The sequence below is a fragment of the Coenobita brevimanus genome, chromosome 115 (genome assembly GCF_032717465.1).
Source record: "Coenobita brevimanus isolate Jiangsu-jjx chromosome 115, ASM3271746v2, whole genome shotgun sequence".
NCBI classification, from domain to species: domain Eukaryota; kingdom Metazoa; phylum Arthropoda; class Malacostraca; order Decapoda; family Coenobitidae; genus Coenobita; species Coenobita brevimanus.
The window spans coordinates 484890-507362 of record NC_137068.1 but is presented as its reverse complement, the minus strand read 5'-3'; the positions used below and the strand labels follow the sequence as shown (position 1 = coordinate 507362).

The window sequence follows — 22473 nt, the reverse complement described above, 5'->3', positions numbered from 1 at the left end:
CCTCCCCTTCTCCCCCTTTCCTCTCCTCCCCTTCTCTCCTGTCCCTCTTCCTCTTTCCTCTCTCCCCTCCCCTTCTTCCTTTCTCCCCTCCCTCTTTCCTTTCTCCCCTCCTCCTCTCCTCTCCGCCCCATTCTTTTCTCCCCTCCCTCTTTCCTTCTCCCCCCCCTCTTTCCTTCTCCCCCCCTCTTTCCTTTCTCCCCTCCCTTTTTCCTCTTTCCTTCCCCCTTTTCTGTCCTCATCTTTTGTTCCTCTCTTCCTCCCTCTCTCATCCATCCACTCACAATTCTCTCCTCCACCTCTTCTTTCCATATTTCCCCTCTTTTTTTCTCCTTCCCCCCTCTTCCCTTCCCACCCCCTCACACACACACACACACACACACACACACACACACACACACACACACACACACACACACACACACACACACACACACACACACACACACACACACACACACACACACACACACACACACACACACACACACACACACACACACACACACACACACACACACACACACACACACACACACACACACACACACACACACACACACACACACACACACACACACACACACACACACACACACACACACACACACACACACACACACACACACACACACACACACACACACACACACACACACACACACACACACACACACACACACACACACACACACAGGCTGATGTAATTAGGGTAGGCAACTAACCCTATGGGCCACATTACTGTCTAATATTGCTAATTGTGTGTGTGTGTGTGTGTGTGTGTGTGTGTGTGTGTGTGTGTGTGTGTGTGTGTGTGTGTGTGTGTTTATGTAAGTCCATCTGTCACCTTCTCTTCCCTCCATCATTCGTGCACACTCCCTGTCTCTCTCTCTGTCTGATTATATAACTTCCTTACCTGTCTATCTATATATCTATCTGTCTGTCTATCTATCTATCCACCAGTATCTTAATCTATCTACCTATGTGTGTCTCTCTCTAACCATCTATCTCAAAGGTATCAATATATTCATGTCCTTATCCCTCCGTCTCCTTACATTATATACTTACTGTGCCTGCCTACCAACCATATACTTACCTCCCTACCTACCTACCCACTTACAGATGCCTTCTTCTACGCTGGCAGCTCACCCAGACCAAGTGAATCCGGTTTTATCATCCCTGACGAGAATGGCGGGTAAGTAGGTCTAGGTTGTAAGTAGGGCTGGATTGTAAGTAGGTCTAGGTTGTAAGTAGGCCTGGATTGTAAGTAGGGCTGGGTTGTAAGTAGGCCTGGGCTGTAAGTAGGCCTGGGTTGTAAGTAGGCCTGGGTTGTAAGTAGGCCTGGGTTGTAAGTAGATCTATAATTAAATATGCTCTTTTCCACATTGCATTCCTGTTAAACTTACATGACCTTTCGAAGCATTTACAAAAGAGTTCTGTGATCCATATATTATTGCGTATAGATAGATAGATGAAGAGATAGATAGATGGATAACATTGAGCCATCCCTTCACCACATTGAGCTGGGGTATTTAATCGTACTACTCTCTCTGTTCTTGTCCTCCTCCACAGAAAGAAGCCACTAGGTCCCTATCGCAACAAGGACGTAACTCTTACTCTCCCTGAAGGCAAGACGCTGAAGGATATTAAATGGTTCTCTGTCTGGTGCAGGGCTTTTGCTGTGAGTATTGGTGTGTGTGTGTGTGTGTGTGTGTGTGTGTGGGTGTGGGTGTGGGTGTGTGTGTGTGTGTGTGTGTTTACAAATAGTATGATAATGTTTTCTTACTCTCAGTGCTAAAGAACGTGTGTGGGGGTGAGTGTGGGTGTGGGGGAAAGGGGGGAGTGTGTGTTGGAGGAGAGAGAGAGAGAGAGAGAGAGAGAGAGAGAGAACCTACTGTTACTTAGGCCATCATTATCAGTTTCCCAGAATCAGTAAGGGCACATCAAAGAGAGAGAGAGAGAGAGAGAGAAAGAGAGAGAGAGAGAGGTGGGAGGGAGGGAGGGAGGGGGCCTACCATTGTCAGCATGGGTGGATCTGTAATCATTATCTGCAACGTATGGCCGTATCCCGGGACCTTACCACCGGGGGGGCACTGTTAGGCAAGTTTGTGAGTCATTTATCTTAATTCTCTCCCTCGTCTTACACTCCGACCCCTCCTAACCTCTGCTGTGATTGGCTAGTCTTCTCTTCCACTTCCTCTCCTGTGTTTGTCTTCCCTTCCACTTCCTCTCCTGTGTTTGTCTTCCCTTCCACTTCCTCTCCTGTGTGTCTTTTCATCCACTTCCTCTGTCTATCTAGCACAACTGCCTCATTATACTACAATTACTACTGCTACTACTACTACTACTACAACCTTTAGCCACACCTTCTCTCTCTCTCCCAGGTTGACTTTGGTAATGTTGTTGTGCCTCCCAATCTTGACTACCCTCGACCTCAGAAAATCGATGCCCTGCCTACCTTTGAGCACCAAGTGTCGTCTGATAGGATAGTCGTGGTGGATGCGCAGACCTTCCTTATCCCGAACTTCAACTATGATGGATTGGCGCCAGGTGAGAGAGGAGGGTATAGCATCATCATCATTGTCATCCTTATCATCATCATAAGTATCATTAACATCAATATCATCATCATCATCATCATCGTCGTCATTTTCGTCACTATTATCATCTTCATCGTCATCATAAGTATCATTAACATCAGTATCATCATCGTCATCATCATCATCATCATCATCATCATCATCATCAGTATCAGTACCATCATCATCATCATCAATCTAATCACCATTTTTATCATCATCATCATCATCATCAATCTAATCACCATTTTTATCATCATCATCATCATCATCATCGCGTGGACGCTCTACTCAACATATTCTTCCATTTCTCGTAGCATTTAGCTCTTACGGGTACATTACATAGGTTGGAAAGTGAAGAGATTTTTTTTTAAGGTATGTCAATGATCAAACCATTTTCCTGTTTGGGAGGAGTAAGGTCTTGAGGAGGGAGAAAAATGTATCATAATCCATATGCACAGTGGAAGGGCTGAGAGAGAGAGAGAGAGAGAGAGATTGAATTCTGTATTTCTCTAACGTTTCGGGCTGCAAAGGCTCTCGGTGCGTTCTCTGCAGCATGAAACTTTAAATGAAACTAAAGAATTCAATCTTGGACCTGTGCACGTCCCACCCAACCTTCCCACGCGTTTCCTTCTTCATATGGAACAGTATATGAACACAGAATACAACAGCAACAAACAGCAGTGTGATAACAGATTGTTCATACTGTTTCATAATGCGTTGTCTCCACTCAAACCAACATTTGAGATAGACAAAATAAATTATGTACTAATCGATTGTCTTTCCCTTTTGTAATCCTCAGCCACATGCATTACTTTTAGTCTCTGTGTTCAGCAATTCCTTAAAGTGTTCTCTCCATCTGCTCACTTTTTCTCCCTTCTCCACTAGTAGTCTACCATTTATATCTTTCACTCCCCAACTATTTACATTGGCAAAACAAATACTGGTGGATTGTCTTTTTTGTAATGCCACTGTCTCCACTCAAAACACTCCAGATGGACACTTTTGGGTGGGTAAGGGCAGTTCCCCTGATGCGTCCGGAAGGGTGGTACCAGATGAGAATGGATCCGAGGAGCCACTTAAACGCTACAACAAAAAAACCATCGTCATTACACTGCCTGGCTCCCTCACCGTCTTTGACATCGATTACCTCAGTGTCTGGTGCAAGGCCTTTACCGCTGATTTCGGCCACGTCAAGCTGCCGAAGGATTTGAACGTACCTCCTTCCCTCAAAATGCTGGGTGTTGCTCCACAGGTGAGTACGATGAGTGGATGGTAGTTAGTGTGATTTAGTTCAGGCAGTTGAGGGTGTTCAAGCTACCTCAGTGTGTAGCGCAAATCGTTCAGTGGATTATGGTCTCGTTAAGATTCCAAATAACTTGATCAATTGGATGTACAAAAGAATTACTTCTTATGGAAATTGAGTGACATTCATCCTAGTAAAAAAAAAGAAAAGTAAGAATACTATAACACAGTATTATCTAAGGGTTCTAAGGTGTAATATCAGGTAAGATTAATATTGCCTTTAGTGTTGTTATTAATAGATTCTTGATAGTGTATATATGCAGAAGTTTTATCGTATATGTATGTATATAAGAAAATTTGCATATGTTCTTGTGTATGGACATTTGGTTGTGTTTGGTAATTATCACAGTTGTATAGTGTTTGATATTGGCGGTGTATATAAAGTAAGTACACACACACACACACACACACACACACACACACACACACACACACACACACACACACACACACACACACACACACACACACACACACACACACACACACACACACACACACACACACACACACACACACACACACACACACACACACACACACACACACACACACACACACACACACACACACACACACACACACACACACACACACACACACACACACACACACACACACACACACACACACACACACACACACACACACACACACACACACACACACACACACACACACCCTTATGAGGCAATATCGTCTTGACACTAACGACGCTAACACCCAGTAGAACAATATATATATACACCTCCCCCGTTATGATATATTAAGAGAGAACGTCCTCTATCTTATCTAGAACCTTATTTCTTACACAGACACACCAGAGGGAGCCAAGTTTAGGTACAGTAGGTGGGGATATGAGCAAAGAGGGACTGGGAGGTGTGGGGTGAAGGTTAGTGTATTGTGTGAGAAGTGTGGGTTTGTTTGTGGGGTCTCCTTCGCCCCCACAAACACCTAAGTACATACTGAACACACACACACACACACACACACACACACACACACACACACACACACACACACACACAGTCAGAAAGTGTACAGTCGTCCCAAGGTAAAGTCTTCATGTCGTGTATTGATCTGTGCATGAACGATTAAAACTATACTCTTTTTTATCATAACTTGGCCTAGATTTTCGTCCTTTTGCAGCTTATTTCACGTAGCTCATTGCCATAATTAGACATTGCTACGGCTTTACATTCCACGGCACTTCTTCGTGATTAGCACCACATTTTAATCTATGTAACACCTAGCCAGTGGAAATAGAGATGCAGATTTTAGGCCAGGTTAGAGTAAAAAGAGTATTGTGGATGTGTTTTTTATTTTTTATTATTTTTTATGCAAGGAAGAAAGAACCTAAGGCCAGGAGAGACGCGTTTTGCATGATGTCGCGTTGTAAATAATTCTGCTTTTAATTTCTGTACAAATTTCAGACTGGCTAAAAAATAATGAGTGTCTAATTATGGAAGAGGCTAGATGCTTTCCCTTCCCCTCTGATGCAATTCACTTCACGCCCCTATCAGAGAGAGAGAGAGAGAGAGAGAGAGAGAGAGAGGGAGAGACTTCTGACTGTAAATGACTTTTCTTGTTGGCATCGGAGAACTCTTAACACCTGTTCTTTGGCGATTTATTTTGCACATCACTGCTTTAAAAACTTATGTGTCAGAATTAAACAGGTACTTATTATACTAGAAAAAGTGAGATTCGAGAAAGGCTAAGTCGCTACGGAAGAGGCATTAAGAAGTCCCCCTTCCCACGTAGAGTACAGTCATTAGTTTCATGTGATTCTGTCTTTAAATATCTCGAGTTACAAATGAAGAGTGAGAGAAATTGACACCACGACAGCTATCCTTTATTAACACAAGACCAGCCAGTGGATAAGTCGCTATGGAAGAGGCATTAAGGAGTTCCCTGTGCCACGTAGAGTGCAGTACTTAGTTCCTTGTGAATCTGTCCCAACGTTTGTAGTTAAGTAGCATAATTTTGTACCATTCCTTCTTATCTATCCCTTTTTTTGACCTCAATTCAAGGACATGCTCTCAGACTATCAATTTGTTCTTGGGTACCTTTAATTCTGTATATTCATTCGTATTTAATGTTTCTTTTATTTCATTTGCCCCGAAACCACTGCCATGTTCCTAAAGTAAAATTCGTGACCTATGTGGAGTGGAGTGTTTATATATAACTGTGGAGATTGCACCTTGTCTTATCAGTGGTTTCTTGGCTGTGTGTGTGTGTGTGTGTGTGTGTGTGTGTGTGTGTGTGTGTGTGTGTGTGTGTGTGTGTGTCAGTCTTCTTGGGTAACTATTTTATATATCTTTCCCATGCATGTTCTTCCTTCCCCCTGTCTCATTCTGTAACCCTCTTTTGCATTCCAGTCTTCGGGTTACTCCTACCGGCCCCCCCCTTCTTCCAGCCGTCCGTCATTCTCTTACGAACCTCAGACCACTTTCAGACCAAAGTACCAGACCACGACTACCCACAGACCGAAATACGAACGCCCTAGTACCTTCAGACCTAAGAATCGCAGTCCTAGTAGGTCCTCTTCCTCCCCATTTACCGCCAGACCATCTAGGCGACCCGAAGATTCTGTTTTTGGTTCTCGACCCTTTGGCGGGACTCGACCTAAGACCTTTGACAGATCTTCGGAAGAGAGAGGATCCGGCAGGTCTTCTGAATCCCGTGAGGCTTCATCTTCCAGTCACTTTGGAAGTCACAGATTCCCCTCCAGTCCCTTCTCCTCAAGGTCCACCTCGGAGTCGCGTCGCAAGTCATCCTCAAGCGCATCTCGTTTTGGTTCCTCTAGCTCCTCCTCACGCAGTCAGAGGAGGCCCAAGGCTCCCTCACCTCGCCCTCGAACTTCCCTTAAATCGAGCAAGGAAAAGCAGGATCGTAATGGGCGGCCCTCAGTTAGCAGTATCAGCATTAGTACTGGGGGAGCCTCTTCTCACTTCAACATTTACGGATAAACTCTTAGCGAAACACAGAGACACTGAACGAAAAACAAAAACACGTATCATACTGGATGGATGGACTGCAGTGTTCATTTTCGTGTTTGCTAAATTTAAAAACAAAAGTCTAAATATTCCGCTCTCGCTTCCGTTCGTTTGGTAGCGATTTTTTTCGAAGTGGATTTTATAGCATTTTTCGAAGTTAATTCTTTGAGCAGTATTTAAGCATTGAGCATTTACCCTCCTTTGTTTAAGTAAGCATCATTCTACAGCATATACACATCACTGAATTCTGTGTATGTGTAGTATGTCGTTGTAGTGTCCTGCTTTGCATGAAAATTTATTGCCTCTGTACAGAATTATTTGTGAAATATAATCCAGACCAAATTTCCCAAAGACTAAACTCAGACATCCATCATAAACAGTCTTCTCTCCTCTGTCACTTTTTTTTCTTGTTTTTTAGCACTTTCATTTCTAAAACTGGAAAGATATTGAGCTAGAGTGTTGTCATGACATAGTATATAATCATATTTACATTGTGAACTAATATAGGATTGCACAGGACGGTTGTAGGATACTTCTGTTGCTTGGAGTAGTGGGTAGGATTTGGTTGAGACACTGAATGATATTAACCTTTTCACTGCTGTCGGTGTGAATTGACGCATCATTAGGTCGCTTTTTCTTGGGTAAGGAGGTTCCCTAACACCTCTTCCTTAGTGATTCATTCTCCAAACTGCCCTTAATTTCATCTATTGCTTGTTATATCCTTTTAATGTGGATATACGTTGCATGAATAGCAAACAGGAATATAGTAACGGAGCATAATCAGAAATAAACCGGTAAGGAAGAGGTGTTAGTAAGCTTCCCAACCGCACCAGATGACCACCCCTAGACACTTCCATTGGCCTCAGTCCCGCAGGTTAATTTCAGGTGTTCAGTATATCAATTACCTGTTCCAGTGGGCTTTTTAAATCCCATTATATCCTACTGTTGCAATATATTTTCCAAAGTTACAAATTCCTTAATATATTCGTAAGATTTTTCAAATATATTGGCGGGACCTTTTAAATCACACTGTTTCCTACTGTTCTATTATATTTTCCTAAGTTACAAATTCCATAATATATACTTGAGATTTTTCATACATTTTGGCCTGTTTGGTGGGTCAGGCATATAAGGTTCAAGAGAAGATAAATATGCAGGTTTAAAGCGTGGTAGAACACCTTCATTGATGGCGTGGGGAGAGAGAGTGAGAGCCATCAGCAGTGACAAGGTTAACATTAATACACTTACACTATTATTAAGCTATTTATTTATTTATTTATATGATAGATATGGTCAGTCATATTTAGTACATAACACTGAGTGACCATTGTGCTTCTTCTAAGCCTTTTCACTAACTAGTAATAATTAGTCTGTATTTTTTCTTGTGTATATATTTTTTTTTAAGGTATCTGTATAGGATGTGGCAAAAATCATACACCAGTTTTTTTTTTTTTTTTTTTGGAGGGGGGGGGGACTTTTTGCTGCAGTAATACATTTGAGATTTTTTTTTAATGCAAGGAAGGAGGAATGAAAGGGAAGGAGCTCGCAAGATTGTTCCCTTCAAGAAAACAATAACAAAGAGGCAATGTCAGTCGTCTCGCAATTATTTTACGGAGTTGATGTGGTACAGCCTGGATCCACAGGCGTAGAAATCAAGAGATGCCATTTATACCGCTGTTCCTTGCTTGAATTACCAGTCAGTCTTGGTTTACGCTTGCCACAACGAAGCATGGTAGGAAGGAAGAAGCTAGAGAATTCGGAACAGACCAGAAAACTTAAATTAAGAAATGGTTACTGCTAAGAAGTGTGGTGGGGCAGAGGAAACTATAAAATTTTAAGTAAGTCAGCCTCTCTAGGAACTTAAGAACGGTTACTACTAAGAAGTGTGGTAGGACAGAAGAGGCTAGATGTTTTGAAGTAGGTCTACCAGAAATCTTAGGGAAATTTAGGGAACAAGAAGTGGCTCTTCCGAATATGAGATAAAAGTTTGCTTAACTCGTTTGCCACATCCTGCAGAGAAGAGTCAACAAAAACAGTTATCATTACCCTTATAACTGGATCTGGGTGTTTCTCCTATATATTTACTGGTGTTTTTAGTATTATAAGTAAAATTCAGTGAGTGGCGTAGAAACGGTATTACATCCAATAGCTAAATCTTAGAAGACTACTCGTATTTACTGTCTGTCTGTCTATAGCCAGACGCCATAATCCCGGGAGAGGTGTCCGTTTGTCTTTGAGTTAGTTGTTTTTCGAGGAGGGGCACTAACCCCCTCCAACCCACTTCTTGACACGTAGGGAACACGTCTGGGTTGGTTATATGGTTACCTCCCAGCGTTGTAAATGGTTTCCTGGCTACTTTTATATTACACTAGTTAATCCCAGACAGATTTACAAGCCTCTGGAAAATTTCTCGAGTTTTGAGGGCCGAAGAAAACGAGACGAATTTCGATTTTTCAGTACCAATCCTTTTTTTTTTTTTTTTTTTTTTCGGAGGGGGGGTAGTGATATGTTTTTGTTGACCTTATTACCTTGACATTCTTGTATTAATCTGTCACGCCTTTATTAGTCCATTACTTTATTAGATTACCTTTTATTATAGTCATTCTCTGTACTAGACATCCTTGTTTTAATCTGTCATTCCCTTATTACATTTCTTTAGTCATTCCTTTATTTACTAGATATTCTTAGTAGTCTGTCATGCCTTTATTAGATATCCTTGTCATATTTTACTATTCCCTTGTGTTATTTTCTCATTCCTTTATTGGTGTCATTCTTTTATTAATCTCCTTGTATAATCTGTCATTCTTTTTTTATTAGATGTTCTCTTTATTTCCCTGTCTGCACTTTATTAAATTTGTAAATATAATTAATCTTATTTATCCCTCCACCTCCTCTTCTCATTCTCTCGACTCTGTGTTTTTTAGACCTGTTTTTCCATCTCGTCACTACTCATCTTTTGTGGTAAGTGGATATATGTGTGTGTTTTTATATGTTTCTCTCTCTCTCTCTCTCTCTCTCTCTCTCTCTCTCTCTCTCTCTCGTCCATTTTCCTTTCCTTTCATCATTTCCTTCCATCCATCCTTCCATCCTTCCATCCTTCCTTCCTTCCTTCCTTTCTCCCTTCCCTCCAAACTGCACCGTAAAAGTAGCATAAGTCAGTGCTGAGTTTGAGTGACATCTCCTTAACATAATCTTCTTAGCTACTTAACACACCTACTTATGTTATTCCACCTACTTACTTAACTACTTACTGGGAACTTAAATTTATTGTTTTCTGGCGTTACTTGTGTTTTTCCTGTTTCTTGTATCTGTTGGAGTACTTACACCTACTTACCTACCTACTTATATACCTACTTACCTTCCTTTCTCGTTGGTTAATTTACTCTTTTCTACCTGTGTGCCTACCTCTTTATCTATATCTATTCATCTGTCTGTCTGTCTGTGTATACTTAATTGTCTTTATCTATCCATCTGGTTTCTCTCTCTCTCTCTCTCTCTCTCTCTCACACACACACACACACACACACACACACACACACATTCCCCACTTCATATCCTGCCTTCAATGAGTATAGTGCAGTACCTACCCTACTCTGACTAACTATATTATATGTCTTCTTTCCAGCTTCATATATATTTTTTAACCCACCTCTTGATTAATTTCCTTCAGAGAAAAATCCTTCCCGTTTACTATCCTCCCTATTAAATATCCTGTATTAATTAACATTGTATAAGCTACCTTGTTTCCTCATAAGTTACCTGTTCGTGATTAAATTCTAACTGTTTTTTTCCAATCGTTTTTGTAGGTCTTGAGACTTACATACTGTATATGTGTATATACATACATGTATACCTAAAGTACATACATACATACATGCATAGACACAGACACACAGACAGAAACACAGACATACATACTAACAGACAGACAGACTTAAAACATTCATAATACTCTACGTACATACACCCTCCACTACTGTTAAACCTCACTTTTCTATCCTATTTCCCAAGTTACAAATCCCTTATTATATTCTACTAAACTTTTCCATATTTTTCGGTCAATATTTCCTTTTTTCTTAATACTTCATCTATTCTACAAACATTTTTCATACATTTTAGTCAGCATCTGTCTTTTCTTTATACTTCGCACATTCCACTAACATGTTTCTGTATATTTGGATTAGTATTTTTCTTTTCCTTATACTATCATGTTCCGTGTATTTGAGTCATTATTCACGTGTCCCGTATTTTTGGGTCATTATTTTCCTTTTTCAATACACCGCCATCCACCTCCTCAAAAAATCGCCTCATCATTGCAGACCAAGCTGAACTGTGAGGTGTTGTGGGACGACCTTGCCCTGGAGGTGCGCTGGGCAGTGGCTGGAGAGAGCGTCGTGATGCAGCTGGTTGGCAGAATTGGTTAGTTTGCCCTACAGTGCTTTCTCTGTTCCATTTTCTTCCGTATTATTTGTCTTAATTGGTTAGTACATCCAGTGTGTGTGTGCGTGTGTGTTTTCTCTGCATTTTCCCCCTCCATTGATTTCTGTGTTGAGTTTTTCCTGTGGTTTGTTTGTCTGAATTGGTTAGGGTACCCACCAGTGCTTTGTTTTATTTGTGTGTGTGTGTGTGTGTGTGTGTGTGTGTGTGCGCTTTGCAGAAAGAACCGCTAAGGAATACGTGTTAGGAAGTCGCGAAATTCCTGTACTCTGCTTAAAGGCTTTGATGTGTGATGAATATAAACTCGCGAAAAGGAGCAAAATTTGATTATATATTGCGTCTCTCTCTCTCTCTCTCTCTCTCTCTCTCTCTCTCTCTCATTTACTCAAAGGACTTGCGACAGACAGGGAACGAAAAAACAGGTGACAAATGACTGAGAAGAGAGAGAGAGAGACAGACAGACAGACAGACAGACAGACATAGGGGGAGGGAGTCTTTCCAGGTGATACTCACTTCAGTAGAAAGTTTAAGAATAGATGTCTAAGAGTTATTGGAGAGAGAGAGAGAGAGAGAGAGAGAGAGGGGGGGAGGGGGGGTTAAGTCTATGGGAAACAGTGAGGATGTTTGGTTAAGGGATTTGAGGGAGGAGGGAGGGAGGAGGAGAATAGGAGGAAGAAGAGAGAAGAGAAGACTGAGAGGAGGAAGAGGAGACAAGATGAAAATTGGAGGAGGAAGAGGAAAGATTCAGGGGTGAAGATGAGGAGGAAGGATGGAGGGAAAAGAGTTGGAGGAGGAGGAGGGGAAGAAGCAGGAGGAGGAGGAGGAATATTGAACAGAGGAGGAGGAGGATAGGATGGGTGAAGAATAAGGATGTAACTCAAAATCTTGTCTATATTTACCCTTACCTATGTCAGTCTGTCAACATATAATTGTCAGAATGTTTATTTATCTATCTTTATATCTTTGTCTTTATCTATTTGTCTATATCTATCCATCAAAGTATCTATCTATCCACCCATTCATTCATCCATTCCACCCTTCCCCTCAGAGTCAATTATCAAGGAAAATTATTCACAGCAGGGGAGAGAGAGAGAGAGAGAGAGAGAGAGAGAGAGAGAGAATGTGGTGATGTTGTGGTTTGTGCACCTTTCACACTTACACCTTTTTTTCATTCATGATTTCAATTCACTTGATTATTCACCCTTTTTGTTCATGTTGTTCATCTGCCTGAGGGGACAGGCCAAGGTGACCTGGAGGCAATTTGTCATCACTCCTTTCCATAGTAGATGATCACCTACAACAAGTGGAAATCTGGAGTGGGAGAGAGGCATAGGTTAGAACTTGAATTCTCTCTTTTCTTTACCTTTAAAAGCTACACAGAACCCATCTTCAGAGCCCGAAATGTTGGAGAAAATATAGAATTCAAGCTGTGTGTCTCTCCCACCCCAAACATTTAGAATTGTTCACCTCATCACCGCAATTCCTTCACAGATGATGGTCAGTACATGTCGTTTGGTGTGTCTGGCTCCCCCACTCGCTCTGTGATGGTCGGTGGTGATGTGGTGGTGGGGTGGCTGGAACGCGACACTGGCAGAGGTGTGGCAGAGGACTACCATCTCGGTGCCAAGAGTCAGTGCCAAGGCGGCCGTGGCTCCTGCCCAGACGATCAGGTCAATGTAAGTGTGGTGATTTTGGTATCAGTACCAGTAGTATGGTTTAGAGTGACTCTGTTGGGTGTATGCATCTGTGATGGGTTTATCCATTGCAAATGCTGATCACTAACATCATGGTGCTTTTTTATTAATGACCTCTCAGCCCATAATTAAAGACCGAACTACATTATTTTACTCACTCCTTCACTCAGTCTCTGATGCATTTTTTCACACATTCTTTCATGAATTCCTTCTAGGGTGCAAGAAACAACGTACGTCTCCTGAATGCTGCACTCATCAATGACTTCACAATGCTGACCTTCCAGCGTCCCCTCAACCGTCTAGACTCCATAGACCAGTCCATCCTGACCAACGGATCACAGGCTGTCATTTGGGCGGTTGGACCCGTTAACTCACAGGGACACACCTCGTACCACTCGTTGCGATTGAGAGGTGCGAATTTGACATGAGTTTTTTTGGGGAGAGTGGGATTAATTTACTTTCACTGGTATATGTATTTAGCTGATCAGTTATTAGTTAACCTCAGTGCCACACTCTTAGGCTGAGAGGTTTGTATTAAACTGTGATTATTTGAAAGTAGCTTGCTTTCTTCAGTACAGTAAACACAGCTGCCCTGGGGGAAAGCTGGCTCATATTAACTAATTTTCCATATGAAGTGGGTTTTACAAGAAGCCTGATGTGGTAGGGTCAAGAATATAAGTAAAAGACAGCTAATATTTTCATAAGATTTTATTGTTAGATGACTTTTTGTTTTGTTTTATTTTTTCCTTGTTGGACTTCTACTCGTACGGTAACAGTGACCTCTTACACTGTCATATCATTTTAATGTAGTTGGTCAACATTTTTTTTCTTTCTTTGCACTTAATAGGTGACATGTTCATTGACTTCGGCCGCACACCTGAGTGGAACTGCCCCATCCCCGAGGACCAAGAAAGTTCTGGTTCTACATCATCTCAGGCGTCCACCGGGCCCAGCCAACCAGCTCGTGCACCTCCGCCAACCAACCCGTGGTACATCCCTCCCATACCCTGCCATGAGCCTGAAGATGGGGTTATGTATGCACAGATTGGACCCACTGGAGGAAACAATGGATATAATGCTATTACTGGTATGTCTCTGAAAGCCCTGGGTGTCAACACTGCTCATTCTTGTGATGTCCCTCACAGGTGCTGGCCATGACAGAAGAATTATATGTAACAGTATTTTATATGATAAGTACAGTATCGATCTGACAAACATAAACCGTTCTGCCTTTTTGTCATTCTTTATTTGCTTAATTTTAATTTAACTGCCACCATTGCAGTAGCCAAGTGATAAGTGTTGTTGCCTGTGAATCTAAGCCCAATAGTGCTAGAGTTTGAATCCTGATGGAGGCACCTGGGGTTACTCAACACAGTTGTCCATCCACCCTTTGTGGGTTGGTAGACAGAGTACCTGGTATAATACATAGGGAACGTAAGTGGTAACCTGGATGATGCAGTGGCCTTGTGTCCCAGGGTATTGGCTATATAACCTGCCAGAGGCTGGAAGGGCTATGTTACCTAGGTCAGCATCATGCTTAACTACACCATGCTGTCACTGCCAACCTTTACCTTTAACTACATTCAGATTATTTTTTTATTAATGGTTTCATTAAGGCAATATGTAACATCTTCCCAAAACTGAATAAGGTGGGTTTTTTTGGGGGAGGGGGGCAGGGGGCATTAGCACCGTTAAAATTGGGAAGAGGCAAATAATTCATTCCAACCCCCTGGTCATGATATTTACAGGCCACGTTGGTTGGGGCATTGCATGGTACATAAACGGTCTCCTCATCCCTGAGATCAATGTGGTGAGAGGCAAGACCTACACCTTTGTTGTGGAGGGAGGTTATGACCCTGATCGACCAGCACGATACCATCCCTTCTATATCACTGACGATCCTGAGGGTGGTTATGAGTTCAAGACACCAGCTGAACGATCTGTGAGTGACCTTGGAACATTAAGATAGAGAGAAATCTGTGTGGAATGGGTTTGAGGGTAGAGTAATTGTCAAGTGCATATAATTAAGCCTTAAACCTTGTAAATTGTCTATGGTGTTGTACTCTGGCCAACACCAATCAGTTTCACTCAGTGTAAGGCCAGAACGTAACCCACTACATTAGCAAATCACAGTACTGTAATTGTTGGGATTTGATCTTCAGCCTAGCGTGATACGAGCATGCAATGTAGGCCACAGAGTCAAGGGGAGATCGCCATTAGCTTTGTCGGCTTTAATATACCCCATTACATCTACACTGGGAAGCCCCTGAGACTGGGAGGGTTCAGAAACTATTTTAAAAGATATATCATTCATTTTGCTCCAGACAGTTTGACTCTGCACTGCGATATATGAGGTCAGAAGGTGAAAGATATATCAGATACTGTCTTTACTTACCCTTTTTCATTGTCAGCAGTAATTTCAGTTGTTTCCTAATGTTTTCAGTTTGTAGTTATATTCAGTGTGTGTGTGTGTGTGTGTGTGTGTGTGTGTGTGTGTGTGTTTGTGTGTGTGTTTGTGTGTGTGTTTGTGTGTGTGTGTATGTGTGTTGTACTTAACCCCTTTTCTATGGCCATTTTGTCTTATGTATCCAATTCATTTTCCACTTAATCCACAGCAAATCAGAGTCTTTGCCGGAGTTGACAAAGACCGTGATGGAAACCCAGTGCCAGCGGCATACGGGCGTCTGTGTGAGTGGCAGCAGGACCCCAACCACCCAGCTGACGCATTTGAGTCTTTCGGAGGGTACCAACGCACTCTAAAGCTGAACTGTCAAGAGGGGGAGCCTGGTATACTGCAGTGGACGCCAGATGCTAATACCCCTGATGAAGTCTATTATCAGGTAGGAGTAGGTTGTGTGATGGTGATAGAGGTAAAGCTGGTGATCCTTGGTGTGTGTGTGTGTGTGTGTGTGTGTGTGTGGGGTTTTAGTTGTGCTCCATTCTCTTATGTGTGTGGCATTTGTTCATATGTAGTTGTCTTTTGTTGCACTAAGTAATTTATATGGCAGTGGTGCATATTAAACCTTGGCTGTTAGGAGGGGCAGCTGATATTTTGCATTTGACTCCAGATGCAATTGCTCCAGTGAAATCTGCTATCAGTTTGTGTGTGTGTGTGTGTGGAGATTTCCCAATATCATGTGATTGATTTCTCAAAGTTTTCTTTCAGTCTTTAACCTTCCCCATCTCTCCCACTCCGTCCTTTCCAGTGCTACACCCACCGATTCCTGGGCTGGAAGATTCACGTCCTGGACAGCTGTGATACTGACCCACTGACAGCCTCCGGTTCTGCTCAGACTGCAGTTCGGGTATTGCCTGGTGGTCAAGGTAATTAGTAGAACCGGCAATTGATCCGAACATTTCATGGATAATGGCTAAGTATTATTTGTCATATCTCCAATTTAGGGGTTTTAATTTGTACATTTATCATTATCTCATATCAAGTAGAAACTTCTTGCTTTCACTGTCACTCTTAGTAATCACTTGTTTTGCCTAATTTTCCATTTTTGCAACCCACTTCAGTTGTACAGTATGCATGTGAAAGGATGGGTATCTCTCTTTCCAGTATTTTAGGAATTGTTTTGTTATATTACCCACTTTACCACAAATATTGCCCAGTTAGAAGTATTATTGTACCACTCTTTACAATAACTCGTTGGCACCTGCAGTATAATCTAAATATTCATGCTGGATTCCTGCAATTAATCCATGACCTAGGAAATGACTGGGAGAGAAAGCTCAGAAAAGAGCATAATAACATATTTCTCATAATTTGGACCACACATGCTTAGAGAGCCCATTTTGAGGGAGACTGGATCATATTTTTTGTACCAAGCACTTTGTCCTTGCTAGTTTTTGTGTGTGGTATGTTCATGTATTCTTGTGTTATTATTGCAGTCCATATCAGTATTTAAAAAGATAATTGAAGTTTATTCCTCTTATAATGCTGCTCAGGGAAGAGTGACTGATCCCCTTGCCTTAAATGTCTGGACTAGCCTAGTGCCAGACCCACACACTCCAGATGGGGCAACACTGAACCAGTTGCTGGATGGATGGATGAAGAATTTAAACTTTCTCCAGTGTTTCCCTGCATTTCATCCTCTGTTTATTTTAAGTCAGTTGCATGAAAGTTATCCGGAGCTACAAAATTATGTCCATGAATAATTGGTAATTTTACCCCTCCCAAGACAGTATAGATGAAGAATACCAAGTAGCATTAATACCCTACCTAAATATGGAAAATATCAGTAGGTTTATTTCCTTTGAAGAATATGACCAGGAGTAATACTGAGTTGATATAAATATTCTCAAGTGCTAGATAGGTTGCTTCCCAAAACACTCAGTATCTCAGAAGACCAAGAAAGCCAGTTGGATATCACTTTTTGGGGGAGCAAAATATGTCTTACAGTATTGTGCCTGGATTACTTATTCACAGTTAGAATCAGAAATACTATAATGAAGAATAGTATGTCAGAATTACTGTACATTTTAACAGTTTTGGCATTTCCAGGAGAGAAAGCTTTTATTGGTGTATCCTGGCTGACCTCACTCATTTAATGAGATTGTTGAGCAACATATGAAATGATTGGGTAACAGTGTTGGCAAGCAGAAAGTTCTTTGAAACAGTTTGATGTCACACGTTTGTCTATACAACCCGATTTTGAGACAAGATATAGGTACAGTAGAACAAACGAGCAAACGTGTTCAATCACCATTGAAAAAGACGTAATATTCCACCGGGTATCGGGTAACAAACTAGAGTATTGGCACACGAGCTGTGATTAACTCATTTTGTGTGAAGTTGTATATTTACTTCCATTTCCTCTATTTAATTCCTTGATATTGTTGTGAATCATATTGTCAGCCAGTTCAGTGATTGGACTTGTAATTCATCCAGTTAACTGTACTGTATTTGGTTTTATTTGGTCATTGTGACTACTGCAAAACTCTGTCTCCCTCCCTTCCCTCCTTTCAGTCACTCAGTGGGAGAAAGAGAGAGTCTTTTTTAAAAATAACCTCTATGGAAGAAATTTATGATCTTACTTCACTTTTCCTATGTATCATTAGTGATCAGTATGATTCACATACAGTTAAACTCCTCATTGATAAGTCAGATTCCTTTTTACATCAATATAAGTTGTCATTCTCTGCATCCCTTTTGTCATAATATCCACAGTAAATTGCAGACAAAATACAGAACTCCATAAATATATAAACCATAAAAGCTGGATTCTCACATTTTTAATATAATTTGTATGGGAAATTTTGTGTTATTTAATAACAGATGCCTGACTTATATAATGAAGGCTGTCTTTGCATACTAGTATATATATAGGATTAGTATACAGTATGTCTTATCGTATATGAATAGAGGTTTATTTTTTATACCTGAATGTGTGATTGTTAGGTAAACTGTAGATCCTTTGTGTCCTGTCCTAATGCTTAAGAAAAACCAAGAAGAAGGGGAAAGGAAATTGAGTTTAAGTATTTTGATTTTTTTTTTTTTTTTATGGTAATGAAGGTTGCCATAATCTCCCTCATTATGATGATATTTTCTTGTAGTTTAACCTTCCTTCATGCAGACAGTTTTATTGAATTTAGAACAGATCTGATATGTACAATGTGAAAAGCTTTGTGCTGAATAACATTGTGAAAAATAGTGGGAATAAACTTAAAAACACATTACTGTATGTTGAAGGACTGACTTGGTGAATTCAAAATATGTCGTACAAAATATTCAAACTGAAATTTCCTTTCCTCATCTCACTGCTCCGAAAAATGAACCAGATTGTCTTAAGTTACCACTTCTTTATCTTTTTTCAGTCATGCATTCAGATCACATTTCACATCTTCCCTGTTTTTATTTTAATCATCAACTCTTGTGAGATATACCATTTATTAATTGTCTTTAATTATTCAGGAGTTAAATACTTGTTCAGTCAGTATACTTGGGCCTCCTTTTTCGCAATTTTGGGGAAGGGAAACAAAATGATCAGTAGTAGAAATTGCATAAGAAAAATTGAACTTCTTATTGGGAGAGAATTGGGCTTGAGCCATTGGTTCTTCTTCTTTGCAAAAAAAATTAACCAGGCATACTAAAAGCAGTATTAAGCATGAGGAAAAGACAACAGCAACAAAGAAAATAAAACCATGATAACCCCCATATTTCATGCATAAGATCCTCATTATTCGTAGCTTCTTAACCATTGACAATTGGACCAATATTGACAAAGTATTTTTCACTCAAAATAAGCCCAAGAATCTCCCCAAATTATTACATGAAGTATCGAGACAAGCTGCATAAGTTTGGATTATATTCATGTGAGAAGAAAGTACATTGGCAGTCATATAAACAAAATTCGTGTAAGGGGAGGTTCATTTGTACTATAGTTCGTCCACCTTAACTTGGCGGAGAATTTCATCCTTTTGTAGCCCATTTGTAGCTTATTTCCTGTAGATCATTGGCAAAGTAAGACAGGACCACAAACAACAGGCAGTACTACAACTCTTTGTCCTTTCATATAACGTGTTTGTAACTAGAACCATATTCTGTTTTTAATCTGTTGTTACAGCTTGACACTGAAGATGGAGAGACTGCAATTTGAGGCCAGGTTAAAGTACAGTAGAGCATCGTGTTTTAGTGTTATTCTTTTATTACAGCTCGTCAGTCAAGGTGGAGATGTGGCAGTTTTAGGCCAAGTTAAAGTGGACAGCATATATTTTTCACTAATGTGGGCGTTCAGTGCTGGTTTTTCTTTTATATATAGATATATATATGTATGTGGTACGTATATGTATGTCCTTCCCCTTGTGCTTTGTTATTACCCAGTGAAATGAATCGTGTTTTTTGTCAGCAAGGATTGTGGGGTTTCATCAGTTTCCCCTCTTCCTTGCTTTTGTTCCTTTATTTACTGTGTTTTATTCACCCTCCCCTCCTCTGGTTTAATTTTACTTTACCATAAGATTTTAGAAGTTATTATGTTTTATGTGTTGTATGTGTTTGAGTCAGACCTTGAAATCTATCACAAATCAATAGTTTGTGAGTTGTGGCCTAAGATTTGGAAATACATTTGTTTTTTCCTGTGGTTTTATGTGTTTGTCAATTAATGAGACAGTGAAGTCATATAAGATATCAATAGTTTCCAAAGTTTAACCTCATTAGCATGTGTTTTTACTGTCTGTTTATCTCTATATATCCAGATGCCACAATCCCATAAGTTGAGTCCAGATGTGTTTTTATGAACCCCCAAATCTGATGTTATGGTAAAGTAAATAATGCCTCATCCCCTGCCTCTCAGTTGTGGCTTTTGCTGTTGCTGTCGCTTTCTGTTATGGATCCTGGTGACAACACTTAATTTTTCTCATGTGTAGTTAAGTGTTCATCTCCTCCTCTCACATTAAGTGTTTCTTTTATCAGTTCTCTTTTATATTTACAGTCCGCCTTTTTTTTTTCTTTCTTCATAACTTTTCTCACATTTCTCTAAACTTTTTCTCCTCTCTCTGTCTCATACTTTTTGTCACATCTTTCTTATACTTTTTCTCACATTCTGCTTTCTTTATATTTTCTCACATGTCTTCTTACCATCATACAGTAAGGGGTGTATACAGATTTGCCTGAGTGGTTTTATTTTCTGGTAAAATTGCAAGGAAATGATGTACAGTATATTTATATGTTTATCAGTTTTGTCTTGTGTGAGAGAAAGAGTAAATGTATGTCATTTTGTAGCAACCATACAGATCAGCCTCACTGTATGCTCATGTTATGTTAGTGGAAAACCAGTTGGAAAGTTCATCTATCTCTCTATCTATTTATCTGTAGCCAGATGCCTTAATCCTGTATGGGGTGGCCACAAACAAGTTGCCTACATGTCACCCTGTCCCCTGCCATTATGCTACCCTCCCCCAACTCACACCTCCCTCTCTCCTACAGTAATCAATCATATATCAAATGTAGGATCATAGATATCATTTAGGGGAAATTGGCATTCATGCTGTATATAAAAAAGTGTGCTTCATAGGGGTCCATAATGGTGATGTAGTGAAAATGATGATCATATATTAAAACGATGCTGAAATGTTAAGATATAAGCGGTGACCTGTACTTGAGATTGAATCTACTCAGGCAAACTGTGTGCACCTTGTATGTTAGTTCTTATTTCTTCCATATTTGCTTCATGTCAGTGGTCAAGTCATTTTGCCATACTGTATATCTCATTGGCATAGGAGACTTTGTAGTGCATATTTCTAGTGATTTATTAGCTTTTTAATACCTAATATTCTCTTGTGTGTTCGTATCTTTTTCATTGCGACAGAATTCACATCAGCAACACACAGGACATATTAAGGCGTAGCAGGCAAAATGAATCACGTAAAAAATATGTATTACAGAATATCCTTAACAATGAACATATGGCCCAGTATAAAAGCAAGTAAGCTGGGAGTGCTTGTGAGGAAAACTTAATCAGAAAGCTGACTTTGCTTCTGCTGAAAAATAAAATCAAGATATTAACACGTGAGCAGAGGTACTCTTGTTATGGGCATTGACCCCATAAGTAGCTACCCTTAAGTAGTTATACCATTGCAGACAACATGAGAATAATATTGTTGCTGCTGAGGAACAGTAATGGAAACAAAGGTACACAATATATTGAGCTATGATGCATTACCTAACAAGTATAACAGCTATGAAGAATACCACACAAAGAAAAATTACAAAGACAATAACACAGAATTTAACGGTGGAAAAAGTAAGTTCCTTGAGCCCCAAACTGATGCTAAATATATTCTTCTTTTTTTTCTTTTTTTTTCACATGCAGTAAGTACACCAGTATTTAGAGGCAAAACTGACAGCTTGAATCTACACTAATATCAAGAGACCTGATTGACCTAACTTGACCTCGTCCTAACTATCCCCCCATCTTGACCTGACAAACCTGATCCTGTTCTTGACCTAACTTGACAAGACTTCAGTGCACAGGGTTTTAGCTGATGGAGACTGCTGATTTGACCTTTTTTCTGTCTGTGTATTTCGTCTTTTTTCGATCTGTTTTTTTTTCCTTCTTTCTTTTTCTCTTCCAGTCGTATATCATTTTTGGTCTTATGTCATTTCTGATCTTGATATTTTTGGTCTTATGTTTCTTGGTCTTTTTTTTCAGTTTGATATTTTTTTGGTCTTACAGTTCTGCAATTTTAGCACCAAAGGAGGAGTTGCTTCACCCGTCCTTATGTTGGCTTGAGCATGCCATTTGGATTTTCCCTCCCTTTGCATGCCAGATACAATCATAACTCGGATGTTGTTCTTGAGGTTAACCATTTCAGCCTTGGTGCTGGAGAGGGAGGCCTTCATGTGGTGGCACCATTATAACGCTAAGGCTCAATTGCCTGGTTATAGAAGCATCCCTTGGCTTCTTCCCTATCATCATATCTAGATGAGCTTGGGGTTGCAGCAACAACAGCAGCTAACATTAA

The 22473-nt window shown here is 40.4% G+C and overlaps 2 protein-coding genes across 2 annotated transcripts in view; one reads left to right on the top strand and one right to left on the bottom strand.

Moving 5' to 3' along the window:
• LOC145418591 (protein Skeletor, isoforms B/C-like) overlaps positions 1-22473 on the top strand; it is an 85241-nt gene that overhangs the window by 58976 nt on the left and 3792 nt on the right. Inside the window, exons 3-13 of the mRNA XM_080286957.1 lie at positions 1120-1192; positions 1570-1678; positions 2382-2547; positions 3572-3831; positions 11197-11296; positions 12806-12990; positions 13224-13419; positions 13856-14095; positions 14757-14950; positions 15624-15848; positions 16215-16332. Coding sequence (XP_080143083.1) covers positions 1120-1192; positions 1570-1678; positions 2382-2547; positions 3572-3831; positions 11197-11296; positions 12806-12990; positions 13224-13419; positions 13856-14095; positions 14757-14950; positions 15624-15848; positions 16215-16332 — 1866 coding nt within the window. The remainder of the gene's footprint in view (positions 1-1119; positions 1193-1569; positions 1679-2381; positions 2548-3571; positions 3832-11196; positions 11297-12805; positions 12991-13223; positions 13420-13855; positions 14096-14756; positions 14951-15623; positions 15849-16214; positions 16333-22473) is intronic.
• Positions 8858-22473, bottom strand: part of LOC145418637 (protein argonaute-2-like) — a 163540-nt gene continuing 149924 nt past the window's right edge. The window contains exon 17 of the mRNA XM_080287000.1: positions 8858-8872. The gene's annotated coding sequence lies outside the window, so the exon portion shown is untranslated. The remainder of the gene's footprint in view (positions 8873-22473) is intronic.